We start from the raw sequence: 17,400 nt of genomic DNA, 5'->3' as shown, positions 1-17,400 counted from the left end.
GCAGATTCCCACCAGTGCGGTTCACCGGAATGCCAAGATGGAGAAGCAAACTGGCATTTCAGCTGCTTTATAATTAGAGGGGTGGATAAAAAGAGCAAAAAAATGCTAGAGGAAGAATGTGAAATTGCTGGGTTTGGAGTTGGTTTGTGTGGGAAAAGGCAGCTCCGTCAGAACAGAGCAGATAAACAGATGGGATGTGAGAGCTCTGAAGGGTAAATGAAATGTCTTGCTGGGTGCTTCAGGGACCGAGTTCCAGCAGTTCCTCCTGTTCTGGAGCCTGAATGGTTTCTTCTGGCACTGTGACTTGGCTGCAGCACATCAAAAAGAATGATTGGGGGGGGGGGGGGGGAACAATTTTATTAATTCCTTTTTTCAAGTATTTTAAAAATACGTGGAGGTCTGAATGCAGAGTTTGGAGTCCTTAGCAAAGGCAGTGAATGCTTCTTGGGGAAGGGATGGGAGCGTTGGCAAGAAACCAAGGGCATCATGGCACTGAGGCACCCGGTGTGATTGGGGAGTGTGGGGAACCATAGAATCACCACAGCGTGGCCTGGGTTGCAAAGGAGCACAGTGCTCATCCAGCTCCAACCCCCTGCTGTGTGCAGGTCGCCAACCAGCAGCCCAGGCTGCCCAGAGCCACATCCAGCCTGGCCTTGAATGCCTGCAGGGATGGGGCATCCACAGCCTCCTTGGGCAACCTGTGCCAGTGCCTCACCACCCTCTGGCTGAAAAACTTCCTCCTCATATCCAACCCAAACCTCCCCTGTCTCACTTTAAAACCATTCCCCTTGTCCCATCACTACCCACCCTCACAAACAGCCGTTCCCCTCCTGTTTATCAGCTCCCTTCAAATATTGGAAGGCCACCATGAGGTCTCCCTGGAGCTTCTCCAAGCTGAACAAACCCAGCTCCCTCAACCTTTCCTCACAGCAGAGCTGCTCCAGCCCTCACAGAACGGCCCGGGTTGGAAGGGACCTCGAGGATCACGAAGCTCCAACCCCCCTGTGCCATGCAGGGCCACCAACCTCCACGTTTCACAGCAGCCCAGGCTGCCCAGGGCCCCATCCAACCTGGCCTTCAACACCTCCAGGGATGGACGGGGCATCACAGCCTCTCTGGGCAGCCGTTCCAGCACCTCACCGCTCACACAGCACACAACTTCCAACCCAAACCTGCCCTCCCTCCCACCCTGTCAGCCCGCACTGTAGGAGGGGCCGCGCCGGCTCAGTCGCTGCGGCCATGGCGAGCTTCGTGCGGGAGCTGGAGCGGCGGGCCGGGCCGGCGCTGCGCTTGGAGCAGCGGTCGGGCGGCGTGGGCTGCGTGGTGTGGGACGCGGCTCTGGTGCTCGCCAAGTTCCTGGAGAGCGGCGCGTGGCCACTGTCGCGCAGGGCCGTGCTGGAGCTGGGCGCGGGCACCGGCGCCGTCGGCATCATGGCGGCCACGCTGGGGTGAGCGCGGGGCCGCGCCGTCCTCGGGCCGCGGGCTGCGGGCGGGGCCGCGGGGGTCGCGGGCTGACGGCCGCCGCGCGTCCTAGGGCCGACGTGACGCTCACCGACCTGCAGGAGCTGCAGGAGCTGCTGGCCGTCAACATCGAGAACAACCGGCACCTGGTGACCGGGTCGGTGCGAGCCGAGGTACTGAAATGGTTTGTATGCACCCCGGCTCACCCCCCCCCTTCCCGCTTCCGCTCGCCCCGCGCTCACCGCGCGCCGCCTCGCAGGGGTGAGGACGTGTCCGAGTTCCGACCGCCCCCCGATTACATCCTCATGGCCGACTGCATCTACTATGAGGAGGTAAAGCAGCGCCGCGCCGTCGGGGCCCGCGGCGGTTGTGAGCGGGGAGAAGCGTGAGGAAACGGCCGCGCCGCGCTGTGCGCCCCGCTCGTCCCCGTTGTGCCGCGTAACGGCACTGAGCAGCTGCCCGGGGCTGGAGGCGGTGGGCACCGTGCCGATGAAACGGGCTGTAAGCGGGGAATTCTTATCCTTTGGGCAGTCCTTAGAGCCGCTGCTGAAGACGCTGCGAGAGCTGACCGGCCCCGATACGTGTGTGCTGTGCTGCTATGAGCAGAGGACCATGGGGAGGAACCCCGAGATTGAGAGAAGGTACTTCGAGGTGAGTGTCTGTGTTGTGTGCTTCAGGTGCAGCTCTTGGAAAGGGGAGAGAACGGCAGGACAGGGGGAAACGGTGTGAAGTTGAAGGAGGGAAGGTTGAGGTTGGATGTCAGGGGAAGTTGTGTGCTGTGAGAGTGGTGAGGTGCTGGAACAGCTGCCCAGAGAGGCTGCGATGCCCCGTCCATCCCTGGAGGTGTTCAAGGCCAGGTTGGATGGGGCCCTGGGCAGCCTGGGCTGCTGTGAAATGTGGAGGTTGGTGGCCCTGCATGGCACAGGGGGGTTGGAGCTTCGTGATCCTTGAGGTCCCTTCCAACCCGGGCCATTCTGTGATTGCGTGTGCAATGAGTTGGGGTGTGGGAATGGGTTGGCTGAGCTGAACTTGGTGGCAGTTTCATCAGCAGAGCCTTCCTGGGTGCTCACTGAGCCTCCCTTCCCTCCAGAGGCAGAAGGTATGGAATGTTAGCACTCACCATAACTGTGCTGATGCTTTTGGGCTGGACACTGAGCTGCAAAAGGGCCCCTCTGCATCACCAGTTGTGTGTCAGAGCAGAGTGATTCCATAGGAGCAGGCTAGCAGGTGGCCGTGCTCTTCTTTCTGCAGCGGCTGGTTCCTAACAGAGGTTATGGGGAGAGTTAAACATTAACCTGGCGAGAAGCTGTTTTCTTTTCACGTGTTCCATGGCGGGCTGCTTCAGGAAGCAAGCCCTGCAGAATGGCACAGCTGCATTCCCAGGCACTGCTGTGCTGCACTGAGGTGCTGCTGGTAGTGGTGGGATTCCCATGGACCAGGTGTGTGTTGTGAGCAGGTCGGACTCACAGCACAGTGCTCGCTGTCCCTATGGGGCTGCCCCGGCGCCGGGTTTGGCTCTGCACCTGTGAAGGCAGCTGGGAGGCCGCCCTCAGACAGCAGTCAATGCAGGCAGTGTGGGTGTTTCTGGATGATTTCTGCTTTCCCATAATTTATTTCCTTCCTCGGCTCGTCGGGGTTCAGCCAAGTCGATCCTGCAGGCGATGTGTGTTTGTTTTCCTTTCCCTCCAGTTGCGAGGGCTGGCAGAGCGAGGCAGGTGCTGCGGTTTGAAGTGGTGCTTTGGAGACAGAAGGAAGCAAACCCTTCTGTCTAAAGCCTTCGGTTTAGGTTATTTTTTGATTTACCCTTGAACTGGTGACTCTAATTTTGCACTGCTAGGTGTCTGCAGCTGTAAATTGGCACTGGGTGAGTTACAATGAGGCTGAATGAGCTGCACCAGGAGACAAGCAACTTGCTGCTTTGGGCCCCTTTGTCACCGGGCTTGTCTTCATGCACGCTCCATTCCAAAGGCCAGTGCCACCCAATGACCCCATGCTGTCCTCACAGCTGCTTCAGGTGGACTTTGAGCTGGAACGAGTGCCCCTGGATCAGCACGACGAGGAGTATCGCAGTGAGGACATCCACATCGTGACCATCCACAGGAAACGAACGGTGGGTGGCCGGGGCTCATGGCTCATGGATCAGCACACATTGCCAGCAGTGAGCAGAGCTGCTGCTTACTTGGCACGGTTAGGGTTGTAAAGTGACTGTGAAATGCCTTCAGGGAACCCGTGAAGCTGCAGACCAAAGCTGTGCTTGCACAGTGGAGCTCTTTAGTTCCAAAGCACAGCGCTGTGCCAGGTGCCAGCCTTTGTCCCTGTGGGCTGCTGGGCTGAAGGTTTGGGGCCCCTGAGTGTTACAAACACCACACAGTGCTGCTCTGAGCTCCTGGTGCTCTGCTCTGCCACCCTCTTCCCCACCCCACTGCACAGAGCAGAGCTGGGCAGCCTATCCCAGTAACCACACAGATATGCATAACGAAGGTGTTTGATGCTGGCACGTGGGCCTGGTGTTGAAACAAAGCCAGTCTGTTCAAACGTTTGTATCTTTCCATTTTCCTTTAAATCTCTTCACAGAATTCCCCATCGTGAGCTCTGTGGCAGCACCGCCTGTTCTTCGGCAGCTGGATGGGACCCTGCTGAGGAGTGAACCCCACAAAGGAAAGGCCTGCAGCGTTGGTGGTGATGTAGAGGAGAAGTGGTCTCGTTGGGCCGTGTGCCCCCCCTGCACCTTTCCATTAGGAAGGCTGTGCTGTCTGCAGGCTCAGGCAGAGTGGAACGGACCCACGGCTCAGTGCAGCGCTGCTGTGTGTTCTCTGTGCCATAGGCAGCACTGCCCGAGGGGGGAACCCCATCTGGGGGACAGATGAGCCCTGGGAGCCACTCAATAAAACTTTGCTACGTGAGGTGGGCAGTGGCTGCTTGTTTCCTTTGTAGCCGTGGTTTCCTGCATTGCAGGCGCAGCGGTGGCGGTGGGCACTGTACACACACAGCACACAGATGGTGTCTGTGCCGTGCAAAATTGTTCTTTCTTTTAACTCCATCTGCGCTTTGCTATTCTAAGGAGGTGCAGCGTTGCATGCTGACACCTTTCAGCTATTCTGGTGAGCAGGTTCCTCTCACAGTTGGTGTTTCTTGCCAAGCTGCCTCTCGTTGCTGCGCAGCGATTGCTTTGAAATGGAGTTTCAAAGGAGATGTTGCTCCTGCTCTGTTTGTGGCCGTGCACACCCACAGAGGCAGGGCTGCTGCTGCTGGGAGGCACCTCGCCGCTGCTGCACCCCTCCATGCTCCGTTTGCATCCTCCGAGATGTTCCTTGCAAGCTTTGCTCCTTACAGAGCACAGCCCCTGAATGCACAGCAGAGTGAGGGCATAATTTGTCGTGACCACGTGCGTTATTTGTTAACTTGGAAGGAAAAGAGCTCCGTAATTAAAAGCTGGCCTGCAGGGGGATATTTACCAGCATGTTTATGCCAGCCTGGCTTCCCTGGTGGAAACCCTTACCCTGGAATCGTTGTCCCTGGGTGGATGTGAGGACACCACCAGCGCTGTGCTGTCTCTGGGCGGTGCAGGGAGGAGTGGTGTTTTCCAGGGCTTGGGTGCATTTTATCTCTGTGATTTTGGCACTTCCTTTTCTGTCTCAGAAGAAAAAAAGGAAGTTGAGTGTTTCTCTTCCTTATGTGCAGCCGGCAGCTGCTGCTCCCCACCCTCAGCTCAGTGCGTGCAGCTCTCCCGCTGGGGCTGCTGTGGGGCGAAGGGCACCTTGTGGTGGCCCCAGGAGGACCCCGCACCCCCTGCACCCAATGCCAGGGGCTGTGAAACCCAACCGCCTGCACCTTGACTGCTGCTGCTCCTGTTTTCACGCAGAGGAAGTGGCTGTGAAGCAGGGTGGTGTGGGGAAGGAGGCCCTGAGCACAGCGCTTGTCACTCCCCAGAGCCGCAAGATGAAACGGCTGCTTTTGGTTTGGGGGGGGGGAAGGGAGTTTGGAAAGGAGCTGTGATCCTCCTGGCTGCTCGGGGCTGAGCTCATTGCAGCACAGTCACAGAATTACAGCACAGGTTGGGTTGGAAGGAGCCTCCCCAGCCCCACTTCTGCCATGGGCTGGGTGCCCCCTAACTCAGGTTACCCAGGGCCCATCCATGGCCTCAGGCACCTGCAGGGATGGGACACCCACAGCTCCGGGCAGCAGTGCTGCATCCCCATGGCTCTGGAGCACCTCCATGGTGACCCCACCACTCGCTGTGCCACTGTGCCACTGGAGAATGCTACCAGCCCGGGCTGCTGGTGCCCCTTGCTGCATTTCCTGTGCTGCACAGAGGAGCGGCTGAGCTGCATGGTGACAGCCCGGCTTCCTGCCACCCTGGCTGAGAGTTGGAAACCTCAAGAGCAGCCCAATGAGCGGGACTCTGTCTGTAATTAGTGCATGTTAATTATCTCTGCCCTCCAGAGCTCCCACTCTGGAGGGATGCGCCCTGTGGGATGCAGGGGCTTCTTGGGGTGTCCCAGAATGGTGCTGTTATAGGGCTCCTTGTAAGGGGTGCTCATTACTAATGGGGGGAGGGGAGTCATAGAATCATAGAACGGCCTGGGTTGCACAGGAGCACAGTGCTCATCCAGTTCCAACCCCCTGCTGTGTGCAGGGTCACCAACCAGCAGCCCAGGCTGCCCAGAGCCACATCCAGCCATCATCCCTTTTTTTGAGCTACACAGGAAGCGCTGAGTAGAAATGCAACAAAACCCACAGCCACCACTTCCTGATGGGCTCCGTGTTCCCCTCCTTGATTTTGGGTTTTCTCGTCCAGCTGAAGTTTGGCACTGAGTTTCCCTTTGGGTTGAGCACAAAGAGTTAAGCAGCTCCATGCTCCCGTGGATTTGGGCCAGATATTTAAGGATCGGCGGCTCGGCGCGGAGCAGGGAGGTGTGATGTTCCCAAACACCTCGGGGGCTCTCCTGTCCTCGTATTTTTAGCTTTTTGGCGGTACCATTGCAATAATTTGGGACTGGGGGAGCAGGGGACAAGTATTTGCCATGCAAAATCCCACGGCAAAGCTGAAAGGTGTGGGATGCAGCATGGGGAAGGTGACGCCCAATGGCTGTGAGGTGATGGGGATGAGCTGCACCGCGTTGGTACAGAGCAATTTAACAGACATGTCCTTAATAATATCCCTGGAGAGGGGTTTAAATAGAGACAAGATGCCCAGCGGGGAGGGTTATCCAGGCTAGCGGGACACACCAGCACTGGGGACACTTCCACAGCTCTGTCATCGACGGCACCAGGCTTCTCTTTGCAACATCCCCTCAGTGCAGCACGGGAGCGGGCTGATAAAAATAAATCAGCAGTGGTTGAGCATTGTACTGAGCTGAGCAAAACGGCAGAGCTCAGCAAGGCCGTGTCAGCAAACACCGCTCCCCACTGAACTGGCGATGTGGGGGATGGAGACAAACCTTGGAGAGCTTCCAGTCGTGGGGGTGGGCATCTGTGGGGTCCCTGGGTGTGGGGGAAATGGCATCTAGAAATGGCAGCCACCAGTGGGATCCACCAATAGCACCACCAGTGGGATCCACCAACGGCATCCACCGTTGCACTGGCAATGCTGTCACCAATGGCACCCTCACTGTCCACCCCATGCTGCCTGCTGCTGCACCCCTCTGTGCCCTTTGGCACCCTTGGCAAAGTCCAAAGCTAAACATTAGCTCCATTCCCGGATAGCCTCTGTCCCCCGAGCTCAGCCTCTCCCTCTGCTTGTCTTCCCACCCGATTCAAGGCACTACCAGCACTTCAACACCCCATCACCATTCATTCTCCCCATCGTGCTTGCATCGCAGCAGCTGACAGGGAAATCCTGGGGGCTGCCCAGAGGCAGGAGGAGCAGCAGGGAGTGCACAGAAGGCCAAGCCAGCCTGGGGGTGCCAGGAACCGCTGGGGGTGGCTGGGCAGGTTGGGGCAGTGCAGGGCTGGTGACGCCCGGCGCACCCACACCGAGCAGGAGGGGCGGGTGCAGCATGTGGGATTTGGGCACGGCGGGAGGAGGCCGGGGAGCCCGCAGGGTCAGAGAGAAGCACTGGGTGTCCCTTGGGTTGCTCTGCTTTTAATGCCAAGAAATGGATGGTTGTGTGACGCCAGGATGCCAATTTGGCCACGCCGCTCTGAAATGCTGTTTTGCTGCAGGTTTGCAGCATGGGGAAGGCGATGCCCCAGAGCAGATGCAGGCAACAGCACACCAGGAGAACTGGGAGTGCTGGGAGTTGGGACATCTTCTGCATGGGGTGTCTGTGTGATGCACCCTACAGCCACCTTGGCCTGGCTGAGCTGCTCACCTGCTCCTGGTGCATGGGAACGGTGCTCCAGCCAAAGCAGGCAGCACTCAGTGTATGAGTGAATGGGCTTTCTGGATGCTAATCAGGAGGAGGAAGTGCAGATCATCCTTAATTGCAGATCAGCTTGCTCAGCTGTTTTGCCAACTCATGCAGGACGTCCCAGCTCCCATCCTTGCTGTGGGAACTCATGGCACCTCGCTCACCTGGCCACAGTGCACCCAGATTCTGCAATGGGAGCTTCCTCCTGTTTGGCCCACCAGGGGGAAACGTCCCATCCCAACAAATGCACCACAAAGGTCACTTTTTTTTTCCCAATCCAACAGCCCCCGGGCTCAGTGTCTGGCTGCTGTAGGTGGTGAAGGTCGGGTTGGGCCATGTTTGGAGTCAGATTTGAGCCATTTACTCTGTTTTTAGCCAAAAGTGGGTGAGTGGGGAAGGGGTCACCTACCCCATAGGACGTGGGGACGGCCCTGTGTCGCTGAGGCTCAGTGCATCAGCCCCGACACCCACCCCTGGGGCTCAATGGCAGGCAATGCAGCTGCCTCGGCATGGCCAACCCAGCTCAATGGCACGGCCAAGGGGGCTGCAGGGAGCCCCCAGCTCTGCGCCATCAGCACTGCAGGAAGGAGACAAACTGGGGGCCGTGCACGGCCTTTGCACTGCACTGCATGGGGCTGCGCTCTGATGTTTTCTCTTCCTGCTCCCAGACGTCCCAGGAGGCCCAGCCGGGCCGGCCGGTCGCACAGGGAAAAGGAGCCCGTGGGACTATGAAAATCATATTGAAAAGAGCTGAGCATTAATTAGGTCACATCCTTCAAAAGCAGCTCGGGATCACGCGATGAGAAGTGCCGGCGGAGCAGCCCTGAGCGGGCTGGGGGCAATGGAGCTGCAATGTCTGCGTGTGGGGCTCCTCTTCTTGCACAAACACCCATCTGTACACACACAGATACCTCCTTGACCCGCCGCTGCTTGCTGCATGGGGCAGTTTGGCTGGGGCTGGGGTTGGGGTGCAGGGTGCCCCACGTGTTGCTCATAGTGGGAAAGGGAAGGATCCTTCAGCCAGGGATCCTTAAGCATCTGCAGCTGAAAAAGGAGGAAAAAATCCCAATTTTACAGCACTGAGCTCTGAGCTTCTGTCTGGAAAATGTGACGGCGCTTAATGAGAAAAGCACGGCCGCGTGATTTCCCTTCGGAGCTGCACAGCTGTGAAACAAATAGAGGGAAAAGTCGAGGTCCCCTCTGCTTCGCTATGATGTGGGCACGTTTTGGGGTGTCTGCAGCACGGGCAGTGGGGTGTGGAGGCACCAGAGCTGCCCTGTAGGGCAATAGGTCAATATTGGCATTGCTGTTAATGTGTAACGAGGTGTCACGGGGCCGGACACGGCTGTGGGTGTCTGCTCTCATTGGGCAGAGCTGAGATTGGAGCAGGTGAGCTCTGTGCTGTGGGCAGCGCTGTGCAGTGGGGAGGCAGTGCCTGGGGGAAGGCTTGGAGGCCTCAGAGCGGCTTTTGGGCAATGCTGGCTGCAGCCACGCATAGAAACATCCAGGTTAGAAAGACCTCCAAGATCTCCAACCCACCTCACTGTTCCCACTGCCCACGTCCCTCAGCTCCACATCCCCACGGCTCTGCAGCACCTCCAGGGATGGTGACCCCACCACTCCACGGGCAGCTGTGCAGTGCAGCATCACTCTTTTGGAGAATAAATGTTTCTCATACCCAACCTAACCCTACTAGCCAACCTAATTTCCCCCTCAGCATCTCAGGGGCAGCACGTGGCCCAGATGCTTGGGTTCCTCTGCAGGACCCTGCATCCCCTGCAGCCTCTGCACTGCAGGCAAAGGGAAGCAGCAGAGCAGCACTCGGGCACAGCTCTGAGCCCTCCCCAGCCACACTGTGCATGCACAGACATTCCTTGGCCGTGCGATCAGACCGGAAAAGATTGACTTCAGCCCAGGGATCGGCGGAGCAGCTTTGACTTCACTGGCTGGAGTCCTGCAGCCTCCAGCAAAGCTGAGGCCGATGCTTTTTGGTGTGGGGTTTTTTTGTTTTTTAGGTGCTAAAAGAGGAAGCGCAGAGGGACGTGTGGTTGAGAAGGTCCAGAAGGAGAAGAGGGGAAGCTTTTATTGCTGCAGGGGAAGGAGGAACCCCGCAGTGCTGTGTGTCCCTGCCCACCCTGCTCTGTGCTTTTGCCCTTCCTGCATTCCCCCCCTGAGCCCAGCAGACTGAGGGTCCTGCAGGGCTGGGCCATTGCCGGGCTCCATCACAGCCAGGAATTGTGAGCGTGAACACACAGCTATTGATGTGATGGATAGGATGCAACGGGGACACTGAAGGAGGATGTAATTTGGGCACTTGATCAGCAGGGCTCACTTCTGCAGAGCCAGCTCACGGCAATGTTGTCGGGCTGAAGGAAAAGCTCTCCGGCGAGCACACTGGCTGGGTTTGGTTCCAGTTAGGGCAGCGGATTGGAAGCCACAAGTACGTGATAGGCAAAGCTTCCAGGAGAGCTGGGTCAGCTCCAAACTAATCCAGCCCCTGTGGGGAAAGGGCGTTCTGGCAGATGTTAAGCTAATGGGATAACTGTGAGCGCAGCCCGGCCCGCTGCGTGGCGGCGGCTGAATGTTGGCAGCCGACGACTGAGCGCCCGCTTGACAACAGCCCCTGTTCTTTCAACAGGAATAAGCAGAAAGCTCCTGGGGGAGAGAACAGCAACATGTCAGCAGCACGGGGACCGAGCCAGCCTGTGCCCTGGGATAGCAAAGGATGGCAATGCCACGCTGAGCATGCCTTCAGCCCCGCTTGATGCTGTCCTCTTCACCCCACGGCCTTTGTGCTGCTGCTGCCTCCGTGCCTGAACCGAGGGACTCACCCTGTGTTGGACACAGGAGCAGCTCTGGGGCTCAGCCCGCTGTGCACAGCTCCACTCCCTTCTCTTCCGTGACGGTGAGAGGCACGAGGCTGAGCCTGGACTTGCTGGTGGCAGCCCTGGGGACGGGGATCCACCCATGTGAGCACTCCTAAGGAAAAATACACAGCGTTTCGAGTATTACTGGCTTCCTTCTCTACCGAAACAGATACCCATTAAATACTGCCTAAGTTGTTTTATTGCTGGTTTTGTTTTGTTTTGTTTTGTTTTTAACTAAAAGCTGTTGCACACCGAGCAAAGGGAAGGGGAAGGCTCCCAGCTGTGGAGGAGCACAGCGCTGAGACCATGCAGCCTCAGCCAGGCTCTGCAGATGACTCACACCTCTGATTCTTTTTTTTCTCTTTTCCAAGGGCGGAGATACCTGTTCTCAAGCACGAGAAGCTGCTTCCTGGACGGCGTGCAGCAAAGCAGCCGCCCTGCACCCCAGCTCTGGGCGCTCGCAGGGAGGAAACCTCAGTGCTGAGCACCACGGGGCTCTGACTCAGCCGTTTCCCCTTCCAAACCGAAGGCAGGGCTGAAATTACACAGCTCCAAGTCCTGAACACGAGGTTGACCGCAGCATTTGAGTCCCCCACCTCGCCCAAAGCTGCTCGGAGACGTCAGCTCTGCTGTCACACTTTGGAGGTCAGAAGAGGAACGGGTTTGCTCCATGGAAGTGCCACCGCCTCCATGACAGCTCTGCGACTTCACGCTTCCCCATCTGCCAGCAGAAAGTTTTCTCCTGAAAGCACCAAAGCATTTTGGGCTGAGGGAGCAAAGCTGAAAAGGAACAGCGTGGTGCCCAGGCCGGGGCTGCCTCCGTGCTGTGGGAGAGCTCTGCTCTGCTCCCAGAGCTCACAGCACGGTGCCCAGCGTGGCTCCTCCAGCACTGAGCATCCCGGTGGTTTCTAAAACCCAAGAGCCGCTCCTTGGGGAGAACCATTACCCGTGAGACTGCATTAGCAGGGTTAATTTCCAATTAGGGATGGCAGGCGCATTTGTTCCTATCCCTGCCCGTGAGGACGGCAGCCCTGTGACTGGGGAAGGCCCTGCTGGGTGACTCACGCACGGCACAACCCAGGGCTCTGATTTCAAGCATCGGCGCTGGCGTTCTGAGCCCTGACTAACTCCTGCCATGAAAGAGAAGTGAGTTTACTCCTCCAGAGCTTTGTCTACCCACCTGAAGGAGCTTAATTAAGCTGCAGCGAGTTCATTTACGCAGCCGCACCCTTCGCTGACATGCGGGCAGACAGGGCCAGCTGGGGAGCAGGAAGGCCCAGCAGCTCAACCGCGCTCCCACACAGCCCAGCTACATTTCCCAGCCATTCCCCAAGCCCCGAATGGCGCTGTGTCAATGGCAGCTGCCTCCAGCCCCAATGGGCAGCCAACGGGCCGGGTGCTTCCACGGCATAGCTGCCTTCATGCTGGCCCCACGTGCTCCCCACACAACCGTCCATTGCTCAGCCATCATGGAAGCATTGAATTGCACAGGAGCACAGTGCTCATCCAGCTCCAAGCCCCTGCTGTGTGCAGGTCGCCAACCAGCAGCCCAGGCTGCCCAGAGCCACATCCAGCCTGGCCTTGAATGCCTGCAGGGATGGGGCATCCACAGCCTCCTTGGGCAACCTGTGCCAGTGCCTCACCATGGCCCTTCCCATTTATAACAGCCCCTCATCTAAGTCTGATGGGAATTGCAGACAGGCTTTCACCGCTGTGAGATACAACAGAGAGCTCTTTATGTCAGCAGAACACGCTGCTGCAGTGCCATGTTGCCCCTTTCTGTTTCTCTCATAATTAAATAGAAGGAACATACCAGGAGAGCTCCGCTGTGTAATTGCTTTATTTTCTGCTTATTAGTTCTTTACCAACACTACAGCCATATTGAGAACACAAAATTCCTGTTTTCTCATCAGGGAGATCACAGTCTACAAACTCATTCACTGATCAGACACGGTTTAACGCCATTCAAAACTCACTCCATAGATTCACATGGACACAAACGGCCGTGCTCGGGCTCGCTTCGTGGTATCACTGGGCTCTGGAGCACCTCACCCCACGGTGAGCTGCAGCTCCATCCTATCAAGGAGATTCTGAAAGTGAAACCGCCAGAGGCGTTCGGTAGCAATGGCCATTTATTTGTGAAGGCTCCGCCACGTTCCGGTCACTTTTATCTCCCTCCACCCCCCCAAAAAAATAAGACATTAAAAAAAAAACACAAAACCAACCAAACAAGCAACCGAAAGACAAAAGAAGAAAACAAATTGGTTTCCTTTTCCCTGCAAAAGCAGAATGTCTGAAGCTACAGAGTACAAACTGGTGGATGTGAGGCAACACAAAGCCTGGCGAGGAGCTCTGCCCCGGCACAGCAAACCGACAGAGACGGGAAATGAAGTGATGGACGTTTCCATTTTGACTGAGAATAGATTTAAGAAAGTTCAAGAACCATTGAGAGAGCTTCAAGTTTTCCAGTTTAGGCATTTACTTTGTGCTTGGCTGTTTTATTTATGCTCCAGAAGAAAACAGAAACCATATTCTTGCATTTTAGCCTTTATACCGCCACACTGTTTGTTAAATTACATCAAGAGGAACACAAAAAGTCTTACGTTTGTAACAAGCTGGAAAATAGAGCAGTGACATTCCGACAGCAACAAGGCTGGGGTGGGAAGGACCCCCCTCCTCCAGAACTGAGATTGCAGTACTGGACACCAGGCTCATCTCACACCCCTCAGCTCAGCAGGGCTTACAGTCAGTGCTCTATCTTCCAGCACCAAGAACCCATTCGGTCCCACTTGCACCCCACATCGTTTGGAACCAGATCCAAAGTAACTTTTGCATGGTCCGAAACATTCGATTTCAGAAGTGAATTCAGTATTATTTGTGTGTGTGTGTGTGTGTTAATCTTCCCATTCATCTTTGGTAAGAGCTCCATTTACAATGTACTTTGCACAACTGTAGTGTAATGCCCCAATTTCACATCAAACTCATATCCTTGAGGAAAAAAAAAAAGAAAACAACCAACATTTTCTTCTGGTTTTGTAGCATACATTCCTAGAATTCCCCAATGGAGTCGAACTCCTTGAGGAAATCAGAAGTTAATCCTTAAGGCTGAATCAGAACCAGCTGCTTTAGCATTTTTTGCGGCCAGCATTAATACTTGATTGAGACTTCACACTAACACTGGCTCTGGGTGGGGTGTTTTTGCCAGCCACACCTGCACGCTGTGGCACGGCGAATGAGCTGCTTGCCCTTTAAGAACTAATCATGGAAGTTTACATTCATAGTCGTATTCTCACTCTCTCCACCCCGCTCTCATTGGCAGTTACTCAATGGGCTTCAGCCATCCAACACGGTTCCCTTCCTACAGCACTGCAGCAGCAACTCGGGGCCGAGGCTGCGCGGCTGTGCGGGAGCTCAGCCTGCTTCCCCAGGGCGCAGCTCAGCCCTCAGCTCTGCCCCTCTGCGCACCCACAGCCACAGGGCTCTGTTTGTTCTCCCAGCGGCACGCACTCAGAAACGAGAAACCCTGCCGAGATTCAGATGCCTGAAGGTGAAGCCAAAAGTGAGAAATCCTTTCAAGATTGTGAGGCCTGAAGATGAAGCAATGTGCCTTCATCCCGAGGCAGGCAAGTCGGTGCTAGACTTCTGCCCCAACCCGCCAGTTTGGAGCAGAACTTGTTGCAACGCTTGCAGGTTATTGCTGCATTTTTCTGGAAGGAACCTATCTTGCATTGAATTGGAGACTGACCAAAGGAGTAAAAACTGCAGCTAAACATCATTCAATTTGTAATGCAAGACAGAAACGGAACAGTTCATACCCTGGAACTGTTATTACATCATTCACGTTTTATTCGCTATATGGTTGCTATGTAGGATGGGGAACTTATTTGCATCCCTTCTCATGCATGATGTATGGTTCAGAACTTCACAGCTGACATTTCAAAGCAGTTCTTACATTACCTAGTTAACATGACGCCCGATATGCACTTTGAACATGTTACAATGGTATTCCTATCTGCCACCGCGGGCAGGAATTCGTCTCGTTACGAGGCTGAGATATGGAGCCAGACCGAGAGTCACTACTTAGTTACAGATTAACAGAACTTTAAAAAAAGTCCTTAATATAAAAAGACAGACTGCAGTTTGATTTTAAGCAAGAGTTTTCAGTTTACTAGATGAAGTCGACCTATCGACATATTCCGCATGAAGGCAAAAAAGTAGCAATCTACAGCAAGTGAGAGAGGAACAAAAATATCATCAAAAAAGTAGAACCAGAAAGCATACACTGAAAATGGTACCCCTCCCCCAGCCGTCCCCCAAAATAATCAAACCATCTTAAGGGCTATCGAGAGAAAAAAAAGAAGTTACTTAGCAAGTCTACAACGTGTCTTTCCCCTGTTTGCTGGAGGTCTGCCATAGCATCTAGTGCTTGTGTTCGTGTCACATTCGGAGGTTAGAGCATCCTAACGCCAAGCGAGGAGAGTTAAAACAGGAATCCAGTCAGGTGTGGAGAAGGAAAGGGTGGTCATTGGAGAAAGGTGATCATAATCCTATGGATGCTTTTGTTTTACTTTTCTGTAGAGAATCATTCTTCCGGAAAGCCGTGTGGGTTATTATTTTTTTTTTTTTTCTCTTTTCCTCTTTAATTCTTTGTAGACTAAATAGTTACTCTCTCATTAGGATTTATAATTGGACGTTAACCATGTCAGCCCTTCGTAGAGTCCGTCCCCTGTCGTAGCACAGGAGGGCTGCACGTACCAATTCCTATCCCTGATCCGGGTCAGGCCCAGTTTCTCCTGGATTTCGTGGGGTTTCATGGCATCGGGCAGGTCCTGCTTGTTGGCGAAGATGAGGATGATGGCGTCCCGCATCTCCCTGTCGTTGATGATGCGGTGCAGCTCCTGGCGGGCCTCGTCGATGCGGTCGCGATCGGCGCAGTCCACCACGAAGATCAAGCCCTGCGTGCCCGTGTAGTAGTGCCTCCAGAGGGGCCGGATCTTGTCCTGCCCCCCCACATCCCACACGTTGAACTTGACGTTTTTGTAAGTGACCGTCTCCACGTTGAAGCCCACGGTGGGGATGGTGGTGACGGACTGGCCCAGCTTCAGTTTGTACAGGATGGTGGTTTTGCCGGCCGCGTCCAGCCCCAGCATCAGGATCCGCATCTCCTTGTTGCCGAAGATCTTGGATAGCACCTTGCCCATCTCGGCGGCATCCAAGGGCCCGGCGCCTGCTGCGGGGCGGAGGGCGCGGAGGGCGAGCGGCGAGAGCCCCGGGGCGGCCCGAGCGAGCGGGGCCGGGGCCGCGGCTCAGCGGCGACCGCGCATGGGGCGGCGGCGGAAACGGCGGGGCGGGGGCCGGAGGAAGGCCGTGGGGAAGGCCCGGCCGCCGCGGGGTGAGGGGCCGCGCCGCGCCCCGCTCGCCCGCCGGGCCCGAGGAGGCGGCTCCGCCCGGCTCCCGCCTCGGCTGCCGCCCCGGCGCCTCAGCTCATGGGCGGCGGGAGGAGCGGCGGCCGGGCGCGCTGCCCGCGGAAAACGAGCGGAGCGGGAGGCGGCGTTTACCTCGGGGCCGCCCGCGCGCTCGGAGCCGGCTCCGCTCCGCGCCGCTCCCTCAGCCAGCACCGCCGGAAAGGCGCCGCGCGAGCCCGCCTCACTTCCCCTCCGCCGCCACCGCGCGTGCGCGCCGCGCCCCGCCCCGCCGCCCGCGCGTGCGCCGCCGACGGGGCGGGGGCGCTCGCCCGCTTCCCGCCGCGCGGCCTCGGGGGGGGGCGCCGCGCCTGCGCGGAGGCGGCGGAAGGAGCCCCGCCCCTCCCGCGTGGGCGGAAGCGTGCGCGCACCGCGCGGCGCGGAGCGGAAGGGCGGAGGCGGTGCCCCAGTTTGCCCGGGAGGAGCGGCGCGCGTGCGCGCTGCCGGCCGCTCCTCCTTCCCCGCGGCGCGGGCGGGGGGCGCCGCTTCCTGCGCTGCTGCGGCTGCGCGGAGGGAGGGGCGGGGCCGGGCCCGCCTGCTGAGCGCGCCGTGCGCGTGCGGGCGGCGCGGGGGGCCGGGCTGCTATGGGGAGAGGCGCCACGCGATCGCGCGTCAGCGGGAGAGGGCGGGGGGTGCGGGGAGCGCCTTAAAGGGCCAGGCGGGGGGCGGGGGGTGGCCTGCCCTTCCGGAGGGGGTCTGCCGCCGGGTGTGAGCATCGGGTGGCTTTAGAAGGTTCTAAAAAAGCGCTTGTTGGTGTTTTTGAGGGTGAAGTGAAGTTTAGGATCGCGCACTGTACAATTAGGTAGTTGGGATGTTGGGAATTGTAGCGGTTAAGAGCTGCAATCAGTCACTCATCAGCCCTGTGCGGTGCAGTCCGTGTAGCTCGAAGCTATGGGTTGGTAGGAAGAGGTGGGAGAGCACTGCCTGCTTCCGGAACGGCTGTTTTGTGTCAGCGGGCAGGAAGGGTCACACGTGGCTGCCCTTAAAAATGGCTGCAGAAGAGCCCTGCCGTGAGGACGGCGTGTCGCCCAGTGCTCCCCAGGTGGGAGAGCTCACCGCCGCTCGGTGACACCGCTGTGAAAGCTGGGCCTTGTGATGGCATCTGAGGTGGCCGTGGTGTGGAAAGGTCTTTGGCGACATAGCACTGCGTCGGTCGGGGGGAGATGGGTGTAGTTGGGTGCTCACCCTGCAGACAGCCTACAAACCCACACCTGTAGGAGTGCCCAATAAAGCTCTGTTTATTGTGTTGCTGGTTGA

At 57.2% G+C, this 17,400-nt stretch overlaps 2 protein-coding genes across 4 annotated transcripts in view; one reads left to right on the top strand and one right to left on the bottom strand.

Moving 5' to 3' along the window:
* The first annotated feature begins 1,204 nt into the window (after positions 1-1,204).
* Positions 1,205-17,400, top strand: part of VCPKMT (valosin containing protein lysine methyltransferase) — a 92,876-nt gene continuing 76,680 nt past the window's right edge. The window contains exons 1-7 of one of the 3 annotated variants that reach the window (XM_048949227.1): positions 1,207-1,448; positions 1,535-1,645; positions 1,721-1,793; positions 1,993-2,112; positions 3,299-3,325; positions 3,467-3,571; positions 4,036-4,364. In XM_048949227.1, coding sequence (XP_048805184.1) covers positions 1,240-1,448; positions 1,535-1,645; positions 1,721-1,793; positions 1,993-2,112; positions 3,299-3,325; positions 3,467-3,571; positions 4,036-4,050 — 660 coding nt within the window. In that variant the 5' untranslated portion in view covers positions 1,207-1,239 and the 3' untranslated portion in view covers positions 4,051-4,364. Of the gene's footprint in view, positions 1,449-1,534; positions 1,646-1,720; positions 1,794-1,992; positions 2,254-3,298; positions 3,326-3,466; positions 3,572-4,035; positions 4,365-17,400 lie in introns of those variants that run through there. The other 2 variants (XM_048949228.1, XR_007377804.1) reach the window with 2 other exon arrangements.
* Positions 15,285-16,013, bottom strand: ARF6 (ADP ribosylation factor 6). The gene has a single exon (XM_048949232.1). The coding sequence runs from the start codon at positions 15,880-15,882 to the stop codon at positions 15,355-15,357; it is 528 nt and encodes a 175-aa protein (XP_048805189.1). The 5' UTR covers positions 15,883-16,013; the 3' UTR covers positions 15,285-15,354.

Source organism: Lagopus muta, chromosome 6 (genome assembly GCF_023343835.1).
Source record: "Lagopus muta isolate bLagMut1 chromosome 6, bLagMut1 primary, whole genome shotgun sequence".
Lineage (NCBI taxonomy): Eukaryota > Metazoa > Chordata > Aves > Galliformes > Phasianidae > Lagopus > Lagopus muta.
Note: the sequence above shows the minus strand (reverse complement) of the source record. Positions and strands in the feature narration are given on the sequence as shown.

What these genes read in the sequence shown, in the direction of transcription:
- ARF6 (XM_048949232.1), bottom strand. Translation starts at nt 15,882, where the DNA reads ATGGGCAAGGTGCTATCCAAGATCTTCGGCAACAAGGAGATGCGGATC.